The 20,382-nt window shown below is 42.6% G+C and overlaps 1 protein-coding gene and 1 long non-coding RNA gene across 2 annotated transcripts; both read right to left on the reverse strand.

The window, feature by feature from the left end:
- Positions 1-18,041: 18,041 nt before the first annotated feature.
- On the reverse strand, positions 18,042-19,351 carry LOC118209903 (echinoderm microtubule-associated protein-like 2). Its single transcript, XM_035385627.1, has 2 exons — positions 19,190-19,351; positions 18,042-18,556 (listed from the first exon to the last, which is right to left on the reverse strand). The coding sequence occupies exons 1-2, from the start codon at positions 19,349-19,351 to the stop codon at positions 18,431-18,433; spliced, it is 288 nt and encodes a 95-aa protein (XP_035241518.1). The 3' UTR covers positions 18,042-18,430.
- Positions 19,352-19,525: 174 nt separating this feature from the next.
- Positions 19,526-19,946, reverse strand: LOC118210040. Its single transcript, XR_004761795.1, has 2 exons — positions 19,849-19,946; positions 19,526-19,568 (listed from the first exon to the last, which is right to left on the reverse strand). It is a non-coding gene; the product is annotated as an uncharacterized LOC118210040 (long non-coding RNA).
- Between the last annotated feature and the right edge of the window lie 436 nt (positions 19,947-20,382).

The following is a 20,382-nucleotide window of genomic DNA, read 5'->3' on the forward strand; positions in this document are numbered from 1 at the left end:
AGAGACTGGGGTGAGTACAAACACACACCCCTTCAATAAATAAGGGCTACAATGTGACTAAATACAACACTGATGTCAATGTTTCTAATGTGAAAACAGACACTCCACAGAACTGAAACAGCATATTCCTGTTCTTCCTCTTGGAAGAATAAGACTCTATACACATGAATGAATAAAATGAATTAGTCCTGTTTCCTGAACTGTAGTGGGGTGTTAGTCTCGCATAGCCAGACCCATCTCCACACTTTGTTTCAGCGCTGTGCCAGCGCTGGAGAAAGGTCTGGCTCAACCCATTATCATTCCGCTATAGAGGAAAAAAACACCCTGGTTTGTTTGTATTTATTTAAACCAATCACAATCGTCTTGGGCGGCGCTAAGCCCAGGATGCAGTGCCCTTGCAAAATAGTGTCGTAATGGAGTACTGGCCAGCAGCTATTTTCTCGTCCGTGTCTGGATCTTGCCCGGCGTACGCTGCAGCTACCCCCCTTGACTGCAGGGTTTTCACCTGGTCCTCCATTATCGCGACCAAGGGGGACACTACCAAAACCATGGCATTTTCACGCCATGTCTCTGTGTTTACCCTCGCTAGCTCACTGCAGACGATACGCCATGCTTGGTATATGAAACTTTTTTCATAACCGGTGGGCAAACATGCAAGAACGTCCCTGTCAGACAGCAAATGTTCTAAACATATTCTTTGTATTTACAACCATTCACCGAAAGAACCAAGCAGGCCTGCCTTATGGCACGATCCAAATCTTCGTCAAAACTTGCCATTTTCAGCGTGCAGGTTGCTAGCTTGGAGGTTGTTGTTTCACGTAGCGACGGGGACTTTGAAAACAGTAACACGCAGATAGCGGAAGGGGAGGTGAATTCTGATTGAAATAGTCGGCCAATGGCAGGCTTATACCCACAGTCTGGGTCCTGTGAGTCAGACTAGTGGGGTGTAAACTCAAATGCGTTTGATAATGACTCATTCCACATCCATTTTATTTTATATATATTTACACACCACTATGTGTTTGACTCACACAACGCTGTTAGTTTATATTAATGTGTGTAAGGTGTGTGTGTCCTTCTCTCTGCAGGCTGTCAGGCTGTAGAGTCACACAGAGAGGCTGTGATTCTCTGGCTTCAGCTCTGTGTTCAAACCCCTCACACCTGAGAGAGCTGGACCTGAGATACAATCACCCAGGAGACTCAGGAGTGAGAGCGCTGTCTGCTGTTAAACTGGACACACTCACACTGCTGTAAGTACAGAGAGTTTCCACACTGCACCTCACACACACACACACACACACACACACACACCTGAGAGAGCTGGACCTGAGATACAATCACCCAGGAGACTCAGGAGTGAGAGCGCTGTCTGCTGCTAAACTGGACACACTCACACTGCTGTAAGTACAGAGAGTTTCCACACTGCACCTCACACACGCACACATACAGACACACTCATGCATGCATACACACACACGCAGAAGGGGTTGGGGGGGGGGCGGATCTACAGTGGAGGGTGCTGCGCGGGATCACTGCAGTAAATAGTTTTATTTCTGTGATGAACCCGGCAGGATCCCACCATTGTCCATTCTGCATGGAGAGAGAAACTGTTAATCATTGTTTTTCGGGGTGTGCCAGACTTCAGCCTCTCTTTTCTTTTTTGGGAAGTTTATTTTGGTTACTAGGGGAAACATTTACAAGTAATATTTTTATCCTTGATTTCCAATAAAAACAAAGACAGATAAGTGCCAGCTCATTAATTTAATTTTGAGGCGAGAATAGCTGTTTCTACAGTTGGGAAAAATATGATCGGTGGAGGGGACAGACAAGATGTGGTTGTTGTAGTTAGGGGTTTGGTCAGGGACACAGTAATGGTGGAGTTTCAGTATTACAAAGCAATGGAGAGCCTGAGTGTGTTTCAGAGTGTGTGTGTTATAAGGGTGTTTAATGTTCAGTGGAGGGGTGGGAGCTATTTTTGCACATGGAATAGGGTGAAGGTATGGAATAAGTTTCCTTTGTGACAGATTTGTGTATTTTTCATATGATCGTGGTTTTGTGTTTTATTGAGTCTTTGTTTTTATTTATGTGATGTCATTGGTGTGTTGAGAGTGGAAATGAAGGATTGTTAAAATTCAAAATTCTGTTCTGCTGTTCTTACAGTGTGGACCATGGAGGAGAGAACAGGACCAAACCAGGACCCAGGAAATGTGAGTGTGTATCGACACAGAACACTTTCCACACTCTGCTGTGTGTGTGTGTGTGAGTGAGAGAGACTTCTCTCTTACACACATAAACACACAAACAGAAACACACACGTGCACAAACACACACACAGAGGTACTATAACAGCCCTTTCTCTCACACACACATAATGAGGTGAATATTAATAAGGATAATTAATCTCATTAATGTCTCTGTTGTGCAGACGGCTGTCAGCTCACACTGGATCCAAACACAGTGCACAGAGAGCTGTCTCTGTCTGAGGGGAACAGGAGGGTGACACACACACTGGATCCAAACACAGCACACAGAAAGCTGTCTCTGTTTGAGTGTATCAGGAGGTTGACATGCACACGGGCGAGAGAGGAGCCATATCCTGATCATCCAGAGAGATTTGAGTACGAGCCCCAGGTTGTGTGCAGAGAGAGTGTGTGTGAGCGCTGTTACTGGGAGGCTGAGTTCAGTGTGCCTGAGAGGGGAAGGGTTTTTATAGCAGTGACAGATAAAGGAATCAGCAGGAAAGGAGCGGGTCTTGACTGTGCGTTTGGAGAGAATAAAAACTCCTGGAGTCTGGAGTGCTGTAAACACAGAGACTCTGATAAACCCACTTACTCTTATGAACTCAGTTTCTCTGTCTGGCACAATGAGAACCAAACACACATACCTGCCCCCCCCACTTCCTACCGCAGAGCAGGAGTGTGTGATGGTGCTGGTAGAGAAGTGTGTGTGTACAGGGTAGGAGTGTGTGTGGACCGTCCGGCCGGCACTCTGTGCTTCTACGGCATCTCTGACACTGACACACTGACCCTCCTGCGCAGATTCCACACACACTTCACTCAACACACACCCCTCTGTGCTGGATTTAGAGTGGAGTACTCCTCAGTGTCCCTCTGCCAACTGGAGTAGACACACACACACACGCATGTGCGCGCACACACTCGCATGCACACACACACACACACACACACACACCACACTCATATCCACTCACACACACACACACACGCACACTCAGATACACATACACACACATGCTCAATCACACACACACACACGCATGCACACACACACACTCAGATACACATAGACACACCCACACCCACACCTACACACACAACCGCACACACACACACACACACACACACACACACACTTCACTCAACACACACCTGTCTGTGCTGGATTTAGAGTGTGTGACTCCTCAGTATCCCTTTGCTCACTAAAGTAGAGACACATACGCACACGCACACACACACACACTCTCTCATTTACTCTCCAGCACACACACACATACTCTCACACACTCACACACTCACAAATGCACACACTGGAGTACGCTCATGCACACGCACTCATACATCCACGCACGCACGCACACACTCATGCACACACACTCACAAACTTACACACACATACACACTCTCTCACGCCCAATCACACACATGCACACCTACACACATGGAAACACACAATCTCTCGCACACACAAACACACACATTCACCAGTGCACTCTCACGCGCACACACACATGCATGCATATGTACACACGCTCATTACTGTATGCACACACACACACACACTCTCTCTCATACTTAGTCACTCAAACACACCCTCTCTCTCTCACACACACTCACATCCACAGTCACACACAGATTCACACAAACGCACGCACACACACACAAACTCATGCACTCACAAACACACACATACATGCGTGCAGAGACACAAACACGTGTCAACACACACACACACACATTCTCATTCCCATACGCATGCACACACATGTATCAACACACACACATTCTCTTGCCCATACACACACACACACACACGCACACACACACTCATGCACTCACACATACACACTCACACAGACACACATACATGTATGCACACACATTATACACGTCTACACAAACATTCTCATACCCATACACACACACACACGTATAAACACACACACACACATTCACAAAGGCACTCTCACGCACACACACACATACATACACTCATTCTCAATCGCACACACACTCTCACATCCACAGTAATTCACTCAAACAGACGCACACTAACACACACACGCACACACACAAATGTATAAACACACACAAACACATTCTCTTACTCATACACACACGCACCCGTGTGCACACACACACATACTCACGCACTCACACATATGCACACACATACTCATATCCACAGTCACTCCCACAAACATACGCACGCATGCACAAACATTCACAAATACACACACACACAAACACTCTCACCCAATCACACACACACACGTCGACACACTTGCAACCTTCCTTGACCAATGCCTTACCAGTGCAATTTCAGCTGTACCCAATATTAACCTCAGTACAGCTTAAACCCTGTACACAAGAGTATGATCTTTTAGCATGTTCAGGTTATTTCAAATGTTTAAGGTGTGTTAATGTACTTTTGATTATTAAAACATTAATATAACACTGAGTGTAATAATGGCAAAATATGGCAGGGTAAAATGTTTTTTAAGTAATAACTCTCTCCTGTATCTGCATCTTTGTATAAGAGAAGCCAGTGCCACTCCTCCACTTAAATGTGCATTTTACTAGTTTTTATAGTTGCTTTCATTCATTTTCATAAGAGTTCCAATGTGCAAATTTCTGTGGGCAAATGCAGCTGATAGGGAGAATGCAGAATGGTCACTGCAGTGTACTTGTTTCCTTTCATTACTGTAAACAATGATGGGTTGAGTTTCCTTATTTATTGGGTCTGTTCCTTTTATTTTCTGTATTTTCAGACAATAATCTTCAATGATTAAACCTGAATTATAAAAAACCTTCAAATGTATTGGTGTTATGATTTATTTTTGTGTGATGTATTTAACTCCTGTGACACAGTAGTACTTATTTCATATTCTGTATGGGATTATGTTTGGGCTCAATATGAGCAGATCAGCATGGGGTTAAAATCTGCACAGTTGAAGCAATGACATTCATCTACAGTAGTGGAAATAAAACCCATTATAAGAAAAATTATGTAGTGTCTGATGAATGGTTGCTTCTGTTACTGTAGTGTAACCACAATTCAATACATTTAGAAAACTACTTGTCTATTTATTGAGCAGGTGTGTTTATATTACCTCTCAAAGAAATGGTTTTCCTGCAGGTTTTAACCTGTATCTGCTGCACATCAGTTGAATGGATTAGACCACAAAGCCAAAATCAAGGCAGAAGTGTAGTTTGCATGACATCCAGTCTCTGAGATGTTCCTGAGACCCTACAATTTTTTTCATTATTTCAGATGCATTTCTGGTAACTGTAGTCACACATTACAAGTGCATTACAGTAATATATGATTGCTTTGACTCAATGTGCAAAACACAAATTGCTGTACCTACATACAAAGTGCAAAATTCTAAATTGCACACTCAGTTTTCACAGTACTGTCACTTCATATTAAGACGTCCAAATTGTTATTGCTAGACATACAGATTGTGAAATAAAGTCAACATGTTTGCAATCCTGTCTTGTCACTTCCAACCACATTGCCCGGGTGAGTTTCATTGCAGCACGATTGGTAATCCCTTCAGCACTACATAAAAGGCTGATTTACAGCACTACATTCAGCACTTTCTGACAACATGGAGCAGCCCAATGCAGTTGGTATTGATGGACGAATTTAGATCTTGATCAAAAGAATTTAGAGCCACTGTGATTGACCATGTTATAAATCCAGGCCTAACGATGAGAGATGCTGGAACGATTGTACAGCCAAACTTAAAAAGGTCAACAGTGGCCTCCAATAAGAGTTTTTGTTCTGAACATTGATTAGTCAATAATTTACTGCAAAATGTGATACTGTAATTACATCTGATGAAAAACACTTTTTCAACGTACAGAAATGCCAAGTTACACACACACAAAGCACGATCTATAAGTCATTTCTTAAAATCTACGCCTGCCATTAAAAGTATTAATATTAAAATTGTGCCAAGTTACATGAAACAATATTGGCTATCTTAACTCACACAAATTAAACAAGCTGTATTCCACAGCAATGCTGCCCAATGTTTCTTGAATTCTTTCAAGTAATTTGGCCTTGTTAAAACATTGTTTTTGAAACATAGCAGAACAGCTGTGGTATTCGAATCTCTTTGTGCATGTGCATGTGCGTGTGTGTATATATGTGTGTGTGTGTGTGGGGGGGGGGGGGGGGGGGCTGGGGCCTGGCAGACTGTGTGTTAATGTACTCTGAGGCAGTGTGCATCAGTGTGCTGTGTGTGCTCTGTATACAGCAACAATAAGCATCGTCAGTGCGTCGACCAGTGCATTTCTTTGAAATTGCACCTCCATCCTCATGCTAAATGGAATTTAATAAAATCATTATATATTGTGGCAGGAGCTGGAAATGAGCAAAAGTATTTTTTTGACGACTATCAGATCTGTGAGTTTGTTGGAATGCTGTAAACACAAAGCAGATGCATTCTGCCACCTGGTGGCCATGTGACAATGCTGCAAGTGCTCCAGAGGTTGAGTTTCAAGGCAGAAGTTGACAGGTTCTCAAGAGTTCACTGAACTGAAAGTAAATTACAATGTAAGAAAAAGAGAAAAAGTAAAGAATCATCAATGCCGTACCTAACCTTGTGTGGAAAGGGCAGTGGGTCTTGTTTTTGGTATCATTGAGTCTAAATGACAGCACTATTTTCTCCAAAAAATCTATTGGAAGTGATGTCAAAGTGATCATGCTGGCTTTTTAACATGATTTTTGACGGTACTATTCTTTAGAAGTATGTGGTCAAAATGTAACATTAATCAATGAAAGGGTAATGATAGACTATGTATGATCCCAGCAATATACAAATTGTTCTTGATTGTTAATTAAGACATCATCTGGGTAATTTGTGAAACACAGCAGTTCATAGCAATATATCCAGCAATGCTTAAAACATGAGAACTGTTGAGGTGTGCAAATGACAGTTGAACAAATTAAAGACTGCAGTAAAAGTTGTGTAAGTCGCTCTGGATAAGAGCGTCTGCTAAATGCCTGTAATGTAATGTAATGTTATGCCGGTTAGCTAGCTAGCTAACTATTTAATTGTATTCAAAACAGCGGATAATATAAACACAATCCTTTACAAAGATATGGATGAAAATGCGTCCCGTAGACATGTAGACATGACTTAAATACGGAATGCCTATCTACTGTCAAAATAAGGGACGATTCCGTATTTTTCCAGATTGTTGGCATTCTTAAACGAAGCCAGTAACTAGAGCCGTGATTCAACGTTGATATCAATTGTGAAATTGGACACTGAAAAGGGGAGGGGACGTAACAACAACTGAAAAGGGAAAAAATAATGTGGCCTAGCAAATGCACTATTTATTTGATGAGAAATTTACTGTATTGTATCATGGCAACAGTCTTTATATTTACTGTAAAATTGCAGCCTATTTGGGGACCCCCTGAAAAGAAAACTAAAACTTCAAAAAAGGATAAAAAAGAAGCAATTTTTACACGATTTTATACACTTGAATATGTAACATGACCTCATGAGGCCAGAACATATATACTGTATTTTGATGGTTGTGTTTTTAAATTTATCGCACCAATGTGAAATCAATGCTCAATAAGACCTATTCATATGAGGCCTGTGTGAATCATTTTGATGGAAAAAGTCAGTTTTGAGAAGAGAGAACATGGTTTTGAATGCATGAATGCATTTTGCAAGAGATTTGTGTAGTTTTGGCAAAAGGTTAACTGTTGCTGTGCTTTGTGTGTAGAGTTTTGAGAAATTGAGCTATAGTTTCAGAAAACGTATTTAAACAGTTGAGAAAAACTGTAATTGATGCTCTGTAAGAGATATTCATATGATAGCTGTGTGTATTGTTTTGGTGGAATGAATCCGTTTTGAGAAGAGAGAACATGGTTTTGAGTGCAGTGTTTCATTTTGCAAGAGATTTGTGGAGTTTTGCCAAAATGGTTAACTCTTTTCAGTTTTGTGTTTAGAGTTTTGAGAAATTGAGCTATAGTTTCAGGAAACATGTTTAAACGATTGGGAAAAACTGTAATAGTTTGAACCGTAATCTCACGTTTGGGCTGTGGCAAACATAATAGAATCTGCATGACAAGTAAATTAAGCAGTACTAATGATTTTGCAGAGTTCTGAGAGATAGCCTTGTAATAACTTCAATAATAACTTCAATAAATGGATTACACAAGCTTTCTCTGGTCAGCATGAAGTTTGGCTTTTTGGGCATTACTGTTGCACTACGAGTATCATCAAATTGTTGTTGTTGCATAAATGTTTGCATGTTTTCACTTGTGAGCAAGAACATGGACACTGATGTTTCTTATTCTGAAGGGACCCTTTATGTTGTGTAAAATTATAGATTCAGTGTTGACTTTGTATCTGTAGACAGAATTGCATAATTCTTTCTTAATTAGGACTATATGGACACAGAGGAAACCAGCACAAACACAGGAACATGCTAGCTCTATGCAGAGAGGACGCGAACCTGGGACTCGAACTCTGCATTTTTTTATCGTCACACAGATTTTTTTTATCGTGTGTGATTTCAGGATTACACACTACACATCAGTGCTCTTATTTCTCTCTAGGAAGCCACAAATAAACACTAATGTGAGTTAAACCAGACCCAGAGTCAAACCTCACTGTCAAGCATTGGGCTTCAGCCCAAATTGCGTTTTTAATGATGCCCATAAAATATGGACACTCATAAAGAAGGAGATTGGGGAAGTAAGAGCAGTGAGGGTAACCAGGGGGTTAATTGTAATCATGTAGTGTCAGTCGAAAAGACTGAGGTACATGGCTCTTAAAATAAAAAGACTTGAATCGACAAAAGTAGTTTGTTTTTTAATGAGAGAAAGAGCGCTACGGAAAGGTGTTATTAGTGGGGTCTCATTGTCGGTAGACGCCGATTGTTTTTTGGAGGTAGAAGGAGTTTCAGGGGCAAAGCGGATGAAAAGTTATCGGGAGGGAAAAGAACAAGAACATGGATAAGTACTTTTAGAATTTGAGGGAGAATTACCAGAAAGGGTCTATTTATATTATGTTTATTACAGGGTGAGGGAATATGAGAGGGTTCCACTGAGGTGCTATTGGTGTCAGGATTATGAACACCTGGCAGCAGTGTGTAGGAAAAAGGATCACAGGTGTAGAAGGTGTGGGAAAGATGGGTGTTCTGATTGTACGGTGTGTAAAGAACAGGCAATATGCTTTCACTGTGGGAGAAATCATGAAGCAGGAGAAATGCAGTGTGACAGAAAGAAGAGGGAAAGCGAGGTGGAAAGAACACGAGTGCAGAATAAAATAACATGCAGAAGCAACGAAGAGAGTGAGGGCAGAAGCGGGAACTGAGAGGAAGGAGCAGAATAGAACTGGAATAGAGGGAAAAGATCAAGGGAGATGTGACAAAGAAATCATGCATTTGAATAGAAGGTTTCTGGCATTTATTGCGATGGTGATTAACTGTGCAAGCGAGATAGACACAAAATTAGAGAGAATCAGGATGGTGGTGGATGCAGCGAAAGAGATCTTGGGATCTTGTGAAGGGGGACGAAAATACAGGAAATACAGGAAATTTTGACGAAAGGGTTTGAAGGGAGTCAGACGCCAGGGATATAGCGAAATAGCAAAAAATCGTGGTTCAGGTATGGGAGGGTGGGGCTATTGTTTTATTTAATTTTTTTTGAGAACTAAATCAGATGCCAATGTACACAGTAGGGGGCGGTAATGCACCAATTTAGGTTTGCCAACCACCATTAAAACCAGAGAAAAGAAGAAGAAGAAGAAGACTTGAGTTCTGGTTCCTGTTCTTATGTATGCATCTGCCTGCTTGTGTTCTTGTGTGTTCTGCTTGTGTTCCGCCTGCTTGTGTTTCTGCCTCTGTGTTTTCCGCCTGTGTATGTTCTGCTGTTGTGTCTCCTGTGTTCTGTCTCGCCCTTGTCCTGCTCTGTGTTCATTTGGATTTTGAGAAGTTTTGCTTTTTCCCTTTCTGAAGATTTTTGTGTTTTAGAGAGTTGCCCTGTGTGGCCTTTTGTTTATATTTTTGAAGTAAAGGTTTTTGTTTAAACTTTCCTTTTGAGTTTCCTGTGTTTTTCACTCCGCACCTGGGTCCTCACCCCCAAAACGTGACAGAAGGAACCAGCCAGAGCTGGACCCAGCGGAGTTTTTTTTTCCTTTTCCCTTTTCCTGCGTTTTTTAGTTTTTTTTGTTTGAACATGCCATCAGTGTGGTAGAGTATTAGCGTTGGTGGGGCTGTAGGGGGCAGTATTTCCTCATTGATCGAGTAGAAAACCAGTGTCCATGGGTTCATTGCAATCACTTATTTTCACTCCTTGAAACTCTTCCTGTCCTTTCCTTGCTTCTTAGCGCCACTGAACGAAGGACGTGAAGAAAAGATGCAAGGATGAGATACCAGGAGGGAGGAATCGAGGCAGCATGTGTTAGGCAAATGGAACGTCCTTGCTTAGCATCAGTTTGAAGCCAGGCCATTTACAGTCAGCAAATGTGGAGAGGTGGACCACAGGTAGATCATTTACATGTCACACGCTCCAAGAAAGATGTATCCTCACTGAAGCATCCTCCAGGAGCCTCCTTGCTCCTCCAAGGAGCATTAAACGGATTGGAACGTCCTTAAAGATGGCGGATTTGATTGATTTCCAGGTTACGCGAGGACCGAGATGAGGATGGATAAAATATGCGGTTGGAATTAACCCCTGGTGTAATGACACTGATGAAGGAGAAGCTCTCTACAGAATGAGACGTAAAGTTGAGACGCAGGCTCCCTGACGTTATCTCAAAGTGATGGGATGGCTTCCTCAGTTCAGGCAACTGACCATCCTCAGGTTCTGATTGGTTCAATAAACACTGACCATCCTCAGGTTCTGATTGGTTCAAAAAACCCTTCCTCTCCATGTGAGAGTGTTTCTGCAAAAAAAATAAACAATCCTGCCTTGGACCATGCAGTGCTATATATCTGTACAGGATGAGAGTGACTAATATAAAACTAAAATAAAAGATGGCGAAGTACATCTTATTTATATACAGCATTTGGGAAATTATCAGTCTAAATCTATAAAAATTAATTTACTATGAGAATAACATTTGAACAGCTACATTTTTTTGCCAAAGAGCTACCCCTCATCTCAGGCACAAGTAATTTCCTGAAGAAGCTGTAGGGGGTTGGAGGAGGTTGGGGGGGATAAATATGACATATTTACTGAAATACAGACAGAACTGAAGAAAATGAGTACTACGCATCCTTTAACATGGGGGTTATCAACCTTTACTGATCCAGAGACCCCCTCCCCCCACCCAGGCTCAAAGGCATCCAGGAGACCCTTTTAAGTTAAAAGATGACATCTATTTTAAAAAAAGGTTTTAGAAGGTTTGTGGTTGGTGGGGGGTGGGGGTTCACATTGTGATTGCAGACAATGTGGTTGGGGAAGAAGGGGGGGGTGGTTTGGGAGATCAACAGACCCCCAAATGCAAACCAAATCTTTGCCAGAATCATTTGTTGGGAAACAGACAGTTTTGTGTATTCTGCATTTGGGAAGTTTCCGCTGGGCCCCCGGGGGGGAAGGGGGTGAGCCCCCCTGTTGTATTCAATTTCAATGTGAATGGTACCTGTTTGAATAGGTAGGATGGATTTGAATTTGAATGGTCCAATCGGAAGGAAGCACAGCCTCTATCACCAATCAGAGGCAGTGCTCCCTTTTAACAATATAATTCCACAATATGCAAATACCAGTCTACTGGAAACTGTATAAATCTGATCACCCACCAATACTATTTTGAACTTCCTTGCTGAGTTGTTCCCGTAGCCGGTTGCGTAATAAATCTTCCTGTTTTTACTACAAACTTTTGATCTGCTTCTTCCTGGCCTAACGGTCATTTTACCTGTTTTTGGTAACATCTTGATTCACTTACAAATTGGCGCTGCGAGCAGGGTGGATTCGATTCCTGACCTCCGTGGGTTCCCTGACCAATGCAAGAGGAGTGAGTACCTTGTTCTACCACCATATAGTTAGGCGATTGGAAGGCAAGCTTGCGGAGGTCTGGAACGCTCCACCCAGTGGTATGTAACCTATACTGTAACTTGACCGGTGTAGAGGCAATTAATTGTTTGTAGTTAAAAACTGCGTCTTTTTGTGTCTATTGTGATGTTATGTTTTAACTGATTTTGTATCAGGTAATGTTTGAATGTACCAGCGCTGTTTATGTTTTGGAATATAGCTATATTGTGACAGGGTGAGGTTCATCCTAACCTGAGGAGAGTGAGTTTTCACGCCAAAAAGGTGAATACGTGGTTGCGTAGCTGCGGCAGGCTGAGTTTTTGGCCCGCGGCCCAGAGTGACTAATTATTTTCACGCCTGGTTATTCGATTGTGTGGATCGAAGAAGCGTATATCGTGTCTGTGTTTTCATGTCCCGGGGAGAGTTGAGTTTTTGCGCCCCGGCTCAGAGTTAAAGACAAAGGAGTGTCTCTAACTTGAGTATCTGTGAGTACGTTACCGCGGCACGTTGACATTTCAACCCGCAGTCCAAGGTGACAAACTATTTTCATATCTTGGGTAGTAGGTTTAGAAATACCTACGAAGCGTACTCTTGTCTGTGTTTTTATGTCCCGAGGAGAGTTGAGTTTTTGCGCCTCGGCCTAGAGTGAGAGACAAGGGAGTAGTCTCTCACTTAGGTTTTTGTGAGTCTGTGCTGAGGCAGGCTGAGTTTTTGGCCCTCAGTCCAGGGGACGAAGGTTGTACCGTACCTGCAGTATTAGGTGAGTGGGCTATTATAGCCGCTCTTCCTAAGAAGCTTACTCGTGTCCGACGTGAATCACGTCATTGTTGTGTTTTCGATACTGTTTTGGGTCATTATTGTTGTTTGACATTGTTCTGAGTCTTTATTGTTTCGTGTTCGTATTGTTCTTGATAGTTTGTTAAGTGTTGGCCAGTAACGCGCATTTATACTTATATATTATTATATCTAGATACAGATTGATATGAAGTGTACACAATATAGTTGACAGATTATATTACCTAAGTAATATAATAGAATCATAGATAGTATTATAAACTGATTGAGGTTCCGGTCTATTAGCCTAAGGACTGCGGACCCTATATGAACCTGAAATAATGGAGTAAGGTTAATAATGACTAATCTACAGATCTCTGAAGAGTTTTTCAATTGTGGGGACTAAAAATGGTGAAAGACAGGTTAAGTGAAGAAGGTTAGGAAGGCTGCTATGTGTTCTCTGCTAAGGAAAAAGGTGAGAACGGGCCTTTAGGGATACGCTGCTATCTTATGGTAATTCAGGGAATGAATTGAGTAGAGGCAGTGGTGATTTCCTGACCATGGTAATTGATGGTAGTCTTCCCATTTTTTAGAAACAAAGCATTGTGGAGAAATGATTACACTTTAAGAGACTGTAGTGATCTATTGGGCATGGGCTGCATATATATATATTAAGAAATAGCATAAGGATGTGGTCACCATAAACCCCTAAATATTCTTAATTTATAAGCCCAAGATAAGGGAGTAAAAATAAATAAATAAATAAATAAATAAATAAATAAGGTATCATCCTATAGGGCTATCAGCCCTACATATATTTATAAATATTATACAATATTAAAATGTAACTGTGGGTGATCTGTGGGGTTACCAAGGGCAACTGAGGCCGTGTAAATACACCAGAGATGGAGGAAGGATTTTAAATGACTGGTGATATTTGAGCTTGTGGGTGAATAGGAGATTCCTAACTAGTGCAGGAACCCCCAATACAAAATGGGGGATTGGTACAAGAAACCAACTAATCAATTCAAACTGACTAATCATTTGTTTTGAGTGAATATTGCAGGCTTGTGTCCCACGTGTCTTTCACAGGATCACAGAACTGGACCTGACCCGGCTGAGGACAAAGCAACATTCCTGGTTGAACCTGGATCCTGGTGAAAAACATAATTGGACGACATTTTATCCAAATTTGGTCTGGACCACACAGGCTCATGATTCCATCAGCTGCTTCCAGTGACTGGAACTCTGGTGTGGTCCTAAAGTGTTTTTATTTGTCAAGTGCACAGTATAACACAGGTCATTCTGAGCAAAGAAATTCTTGTGACATGGCAGGCAGCAACTACGTAGAAGCAAGAGCAAAATATCGAAAATATCTAAAATATATCAAAGAAATATCACACATAATAAAAATACACATAATATTAAACATAGTGTTAAATATTAACAGCAAATAAGTACCAGCCTGTACAGATGGGGGATATGGACAGTGGGAATAGGAGTATTAAATATTTAAATATTAACCATATATAAAGTGCAGGAGTGCTGATGGATATGTGCATAAGATTGTACATTGAACGTACATAGCATTCACAGGAGGACATGTGATCAATGTGATCCCAGGGATTTATGTTGCTGGTTGAGAAGCCTGATGGCCTGAGGGAAAAAACTGTTTGTGAGTCTGGTCGTCCGTGCCCGGATGCTCCGGAAGCGTCTGCCAGACGGCAGCAGTGAGAACAGACCATAGCCTGGGTGGCTGAAGTCTGTTATGATTTTCTGTGCTTTCCTGAGGCATCGTGTGTGGTAGATGCATTGCACAGATGGGAGGTGGCAGCCAATGATGCGCTCCGCTGTCTTCACCACCCTCTGGAGGGCTTTGTGGTCAGCAGCGGAGCAGCTGCCGTACCAGGCAGTAATGCAGCCAGTGAGGATGCTCTCGATGGTGCACCTGTAGAAATTGATGAGGGTCTTAGCAGACATTCCAAACTTCTTGAGCCTCCTCAGGAAGTATAGGCGCTTTTGGGCAGTTTTCACTGCTGCGTCTGATTGCCTGGACCAGGTGAGGTTATCATTTATGACCACACCGAGGAACTTGAAGCAGGAGACTCTCTCCACTTCAGCTCCGTCGATGTGAATGGGGGCGTGACCCCCCCCCTGTCGCTTCCTGAAGTCCACGATCATCTCCTTAGTCTTGTAGACGTTGAGGGAGAGGTTATTGTCCTGGCACCATGTTGCCAAGACACTGACCTCCTCTCTGTAGGCGGTCTCATCGTTGTTGGAGATGAGACCCAGGATGGTGGTGTCGTCTGCAAACTTGAAGATGGCATTGGAGCTGCGTGTGGCCACACAGTCGTGCGTGAACAGGGCGTACAGGAGGGGACTGAGTACGCAGCCCTGAGGTGCTCCGGTGCTCAGGGTCAGTGCAGAAGAGGTGAGGTTACCCATTCTCACCACCTGGGGTCTGCCCGTCAGGAAGTCCAGGATCCAGTTGCAGAGGGAGGTGTTCAGACCCAGGTTCCTGAGCTTGGGAACGAGCTTAGCAGGCACAATTGTGTTGAATGCTGAGCTGTAGTCTATAAACAGCATCCTCACATAGGTGTCTCCTTTATCCAGGTGGGAGAGGGCGGTGTGCACTGTCAGTGCGATGGCGTCGTCTGTAGATCTGTTGGGGCGGTATGCGAATTGGAGGGGGTCCAAGGTGTCAGGAAGAAGGGAGCAGATGTGGGTCCTGACTAGCCGCTCGAAGCACTTCATGATGATGGAGGTCAGTGCTACAGGGCGGTAGTCATTCCAGCAGGAGATGGCAGGTTTCTTAGGTACAGGAACAATGATGGTCTGTTTGAAGCAGGTGGGGACTGCAGACTGGTTCAGGGAGAGGTTGAATATAGAGGTGAATACCTCCGCTAGCTGGTCGGCACACGCGCTGAGGACACGGCCTGGAATGCCATCTGGCCCTGGTGACTTCCGAGGGTTAACTTTTTTACATAGTTAGGAAAATACAAGGGTGAGACCCAACATGGGGCACAATAATCCCTGTCTACCCTTATAGCCCCTGGGGGCTATCCATATCTCCATTCAGACACATAGTTCCAGGACATGTGCACCAACACGGCAGGCGGAAGTTGAACCTGGATGATGGCCCCACAAAAGACATTTTTAATGTTGTACATTTTTGGTGTCCCGTTTTAATGTAGTACATTTTTGGTGTCCTGTTTTAATGTTGTACATTTTTGGTGTTTTGTTGTAATGTTGTATGGTATATAGTGAAAGGTAGCCACTGGGTCCATAGCGAATGGCACAATATTGGTGACAAACGGAGGACTACTTTCTAACCAAACTACTCAATGCCTAACATTTCCTACTGCACTAATCTAACTGACACCTCTACCACTATCTCTATTCTAATCACTCCTGATGTCACCAGTAAACACCTCTGCTCCAGCACTTCATAGCTGGGTGTTAAACCCTAATAACAAATGCAGAAAAAAGGCAACAAATGGCCCAGTGGCTAGAAGGTGGTATTTGTGTGTATTGTCACATTGTAAGTAGAGGTGCCTGTACCTGGTAATAGGCCTTGTACACGACGCTTGTAGAATTCTTTCCTTTGTTTTCTTTAACATTATTCAGCCGGCCTTACCCATATCAATGGGTTCTCATATATCATGCTTACTACACTTTTAGAATATTGATCAACCTCTCTTACTGTCTGCCCAGTGCCGGCCAGCAGCAGATGGGCTTCTCCTTTGTGAGCCGGGTTCTGCTCAAGGTTTCTTCATATTAAAATCTGGAAGTTTTTCCTTGCCACGGTTGCCATAGGCGTGCCACAAGGGGATTTTAGGCCTGGGTTCTATATGTGGGAGGTGTAACTGACCAATTGACAATACTGTTCTGATTTCCTGTAAGCAAGTTGACCTGACCATATGCTTTATGTTGGGTCAAAAAGGAGGGACTGTTGGGAAACAGACAGTTTTGTGTATTCTGCGTTTGGGAAGTTTCCGCTGGGCCCCGGGTGGGGAAGGGGGTGAGCCCCCCTGTTGTATTCAATTTCAATGTGAATGGTACCTGTTTGAATAGGTAGGATGGATTTGAATTTGAATGGTCCAATCGGAAGGAAGCACAGCCTCTATCACCAATCAGAGGCAGTGCTCCCTTTTAACAATATAATTCCACAATATGCAAATACCAGTCTACTGGAAACTGTATAAATCTGATCACCCACCAATACTATTTTGAACTTCCTTGCTGAGTTGTTCCCGTAGCCGGCTGCGTAATAAATCTTCCTGTTTTTACTACAAACTTTTGATCTGCTTCTTCCTGGGCTAACGGTCATTTTACCTGTTTTTGGTAACATCTTGATTCCCTTACACATTAAATGCATTCTAAATACAAGCTGCATGTGTTATGCAGTAGCAACATTTCATTTGTTTTTTGACAGGCAGGTGGATCAAGCTGTTGATTGGGTCCAACCCCCAAAATCTTGCTAATCACATGTTCCCACTGTGCCTCGCCTTTGGGAAATGTCAAAATAAACAAGTCAGAAGTCAGGGCAGGGCAGGTCTGTAGGTTTCCCTGTTGACCTTATCCACGGCCTTCCAAAGACGTGGCTATTGCCTGCAAATACATTGGGCCAAAACCAATTTCATGGCAGATGAGAGGAGAACGAGAGAGAAGGTGAAGGCTGATGTCACATCCTTTCTTTTCTTGGCCCCGGTCATATTGACAGTCAACAGCAAGTGGCAGCAGGTGATGGTGCTGGTCACAAGGTCATTTCAGAGAACACACCTCCAGCAAACATGACCAAGACCTGACCATGTCACAATCAGCGTAGTAATCCTCTGTATCTAAATCACACATCATAGGAATACCTCCTCACTGGGACTGCGTGAAGTCATAACACCACAGAAAGACACAAAATGTATGATATGTTCAGTTGGATTCTCTACTTTTTGCAGGCAACTGGAAGTAAAGTAAAACAGAACTGGAAGTAAGGCACAACTTAAAAAACAAAGTGTACACAATCAAACTCAAGTAGAAACTTTATTAGTAAAACAAAAGAGGCCAAGTCTAGCATTAGCATACTTCTATCTACGCATCAAGTGCTTAGTGCCACAACAAGATTAAGTACTTTAAATATTAAAATACAACAGCCACTCGGTTATATATCTTTATCGCTATAGACTTCTGCAAACAGCACATGTAGCAGCTACAGCTCTTCAAATAGCTTTAAATATTCTTCTTGACATGCTATTTCTGTTTTGCCAGAGCCCCATCTAGTGGCTACTCAGCACAGTACAGTACAGTACACTCAGACAGCAAGGAGTAGGAGAGCAGGGTAAAGACAGTTTTAGGCACAGCAGTCCTGCCCTCTAGTGGACAGGAGGCTCCAGTGAAGGTGCAGCAGAGTTCCCTAGACGACCGACCACTGCAGGATGCTCATGTCCTTCCCTCCGGTAGAGATCAGGTGACTGTCGTCATGGAGAAAGGCAACGTTGGTCACATGGCTGCTGTGGCCTTTGTAAACATGACTTGGAGCCTAAGAGACAGAAAAGAAGACAGGCAAAGATTCAACAGGTTTAACACAAGCCTGAAAACTAGCAGATGAAAAAGTGTTAAGATAAAAACCAAATCCGCAGGGGGAAAATCTTTTATTTTCACCTGAATAACCAAACTAATTTCTCTGCACTTTCCAGATCATTCTAAAGCAGTGCTTCTCCACCTGCATGCGGCCAAATTTGCCAAACCAAATGCCACCACGCTAGACACCACACAGGGCTTATGTGTTTTGACACTAACAGCAAAATAAATGGCGTTTATACATTTACAGATAGGACCATTCATGTACACAAATGTTGGGAAGCACAGCTGTAATGTGATTGTGGATTTGGGTATGAATGTTGAGTCACAGCTGTAATGTGATTGTGGATTTGCGTATGAATGTTGAGTCACAGCTGTAATGTGATTGTGGATTTGGGTATGAATGTTGGGAAGCAGAGCTGTAGTGTGATTGTGGATTTGGGTATGAATGTTGGGAAGCAGAGCTGTAATGTGATTGTGGATTTGGGTATGAATGTTGGGAGGCACAGCTATAATGTGATTGTGGATTTGGGTATGAATGTTGGGGGGCACAGCTGTAATGTGATTATGGATTTGGGGATAGTGCTCTCACCCTTGGCTGTGAGCAGGGGTTGGGGAACAAGCGCACTTTGCCAAAATCGTCGGCAGAGACCAGGAGCTTGGCGTCATGTGACCTGCACACGGCGTTGATATCTGTACCATCAGCACCATCTGGCCAGATGCCTGACAGGAACACAAAAACATAACAACACATCATGATGAGAACAGACCATTCAGCTCATCTATACCATTTACCTACAAATGAGAGAGTATCTAGCGCTAACCAGTCACAAACTAAATCGGCTCTCTGACCAGACTGCGACTCTCTAAGAAAAAGGCTCACAGAATAAGATCTCGTAGTCTCCTGAGTTGGTGACGATGTACTGGCTGTCGGCGGACCAGTCCAAGTGGGTCACAAAACTGGAGTGGCCCTGTGAAGTAAAATTAAGCAGAAACAAAGTCAAGCATTAATGAGGCTCTGTTATCCCCTTTAACTATTTCAACTGCTACATTCTTTTGCAATTGGGACTTTTAGACATAACACAATATTAACATCTTGTTTATTCATGATATGAATGTGTACAGATATAGACTGATGTTTGTAGAAAACTGAGGTCATTTGTTTCTGAAATGTGATATTTCTATTTGCAAGACTAATAAATTAACATAATAAAAGACAACACATTCCATGAAGCAGTGCATTTTACCCACCGTGCATTTCCCGGCACGGCTGTACTTCCTGCCATTCTCTGTCACAGCATAGATGTAAACAAAGTTGTTGTGGGATTTCACTGCCAGGTAGGCCCCATCTGTGAAGCAGAGGATCAGATGACTGCATAATGGTATACACTGAAAATATTTCCAACACAAATGAACTGTGCTCTAATGTCAGCCTTTAAAAAAATGATGCCCATATAAAAATAAATTCAGAAACCACATTCATGAGATCATTAAATATGAGGCTATATGAAGAAAAAACGTCTTCACTGAATGGAAGCCTTATAGAAGGAATATTACATACATTATTAAGATAAATAGATATATATTACTTTATATATGCCTTCATTGCACTGTAAGTGAAATCCATTTATATTTTAAATATATCGATTTACTGGATTTGCCTCAATGAGTTAAGTGCTTATCAACAATCTCACATTAAAAAAGTGCGTCTGATTGTAAATTCCTGTGTAATCAACCCGTACACCTGTGGTGATGTTTTACACTAAGCGTACATAACAGTAGACT

The sequence above is a fragment of the Anguilla anguilla genome, chromosome 12 (genome assembly GCF_013347855.1).
Source record: "Anguilla anguilla isolate fAngAng1 chromosome 12, fAngAng1.pri, whole genome shotgun sequence".
Classification (NCBI taxonomy): Eukaryota; Metazoa; Chordata; class Actinopteri; order Anguilliformes; family Anguillidae; genus Anguilla; species Anguilla anguilla.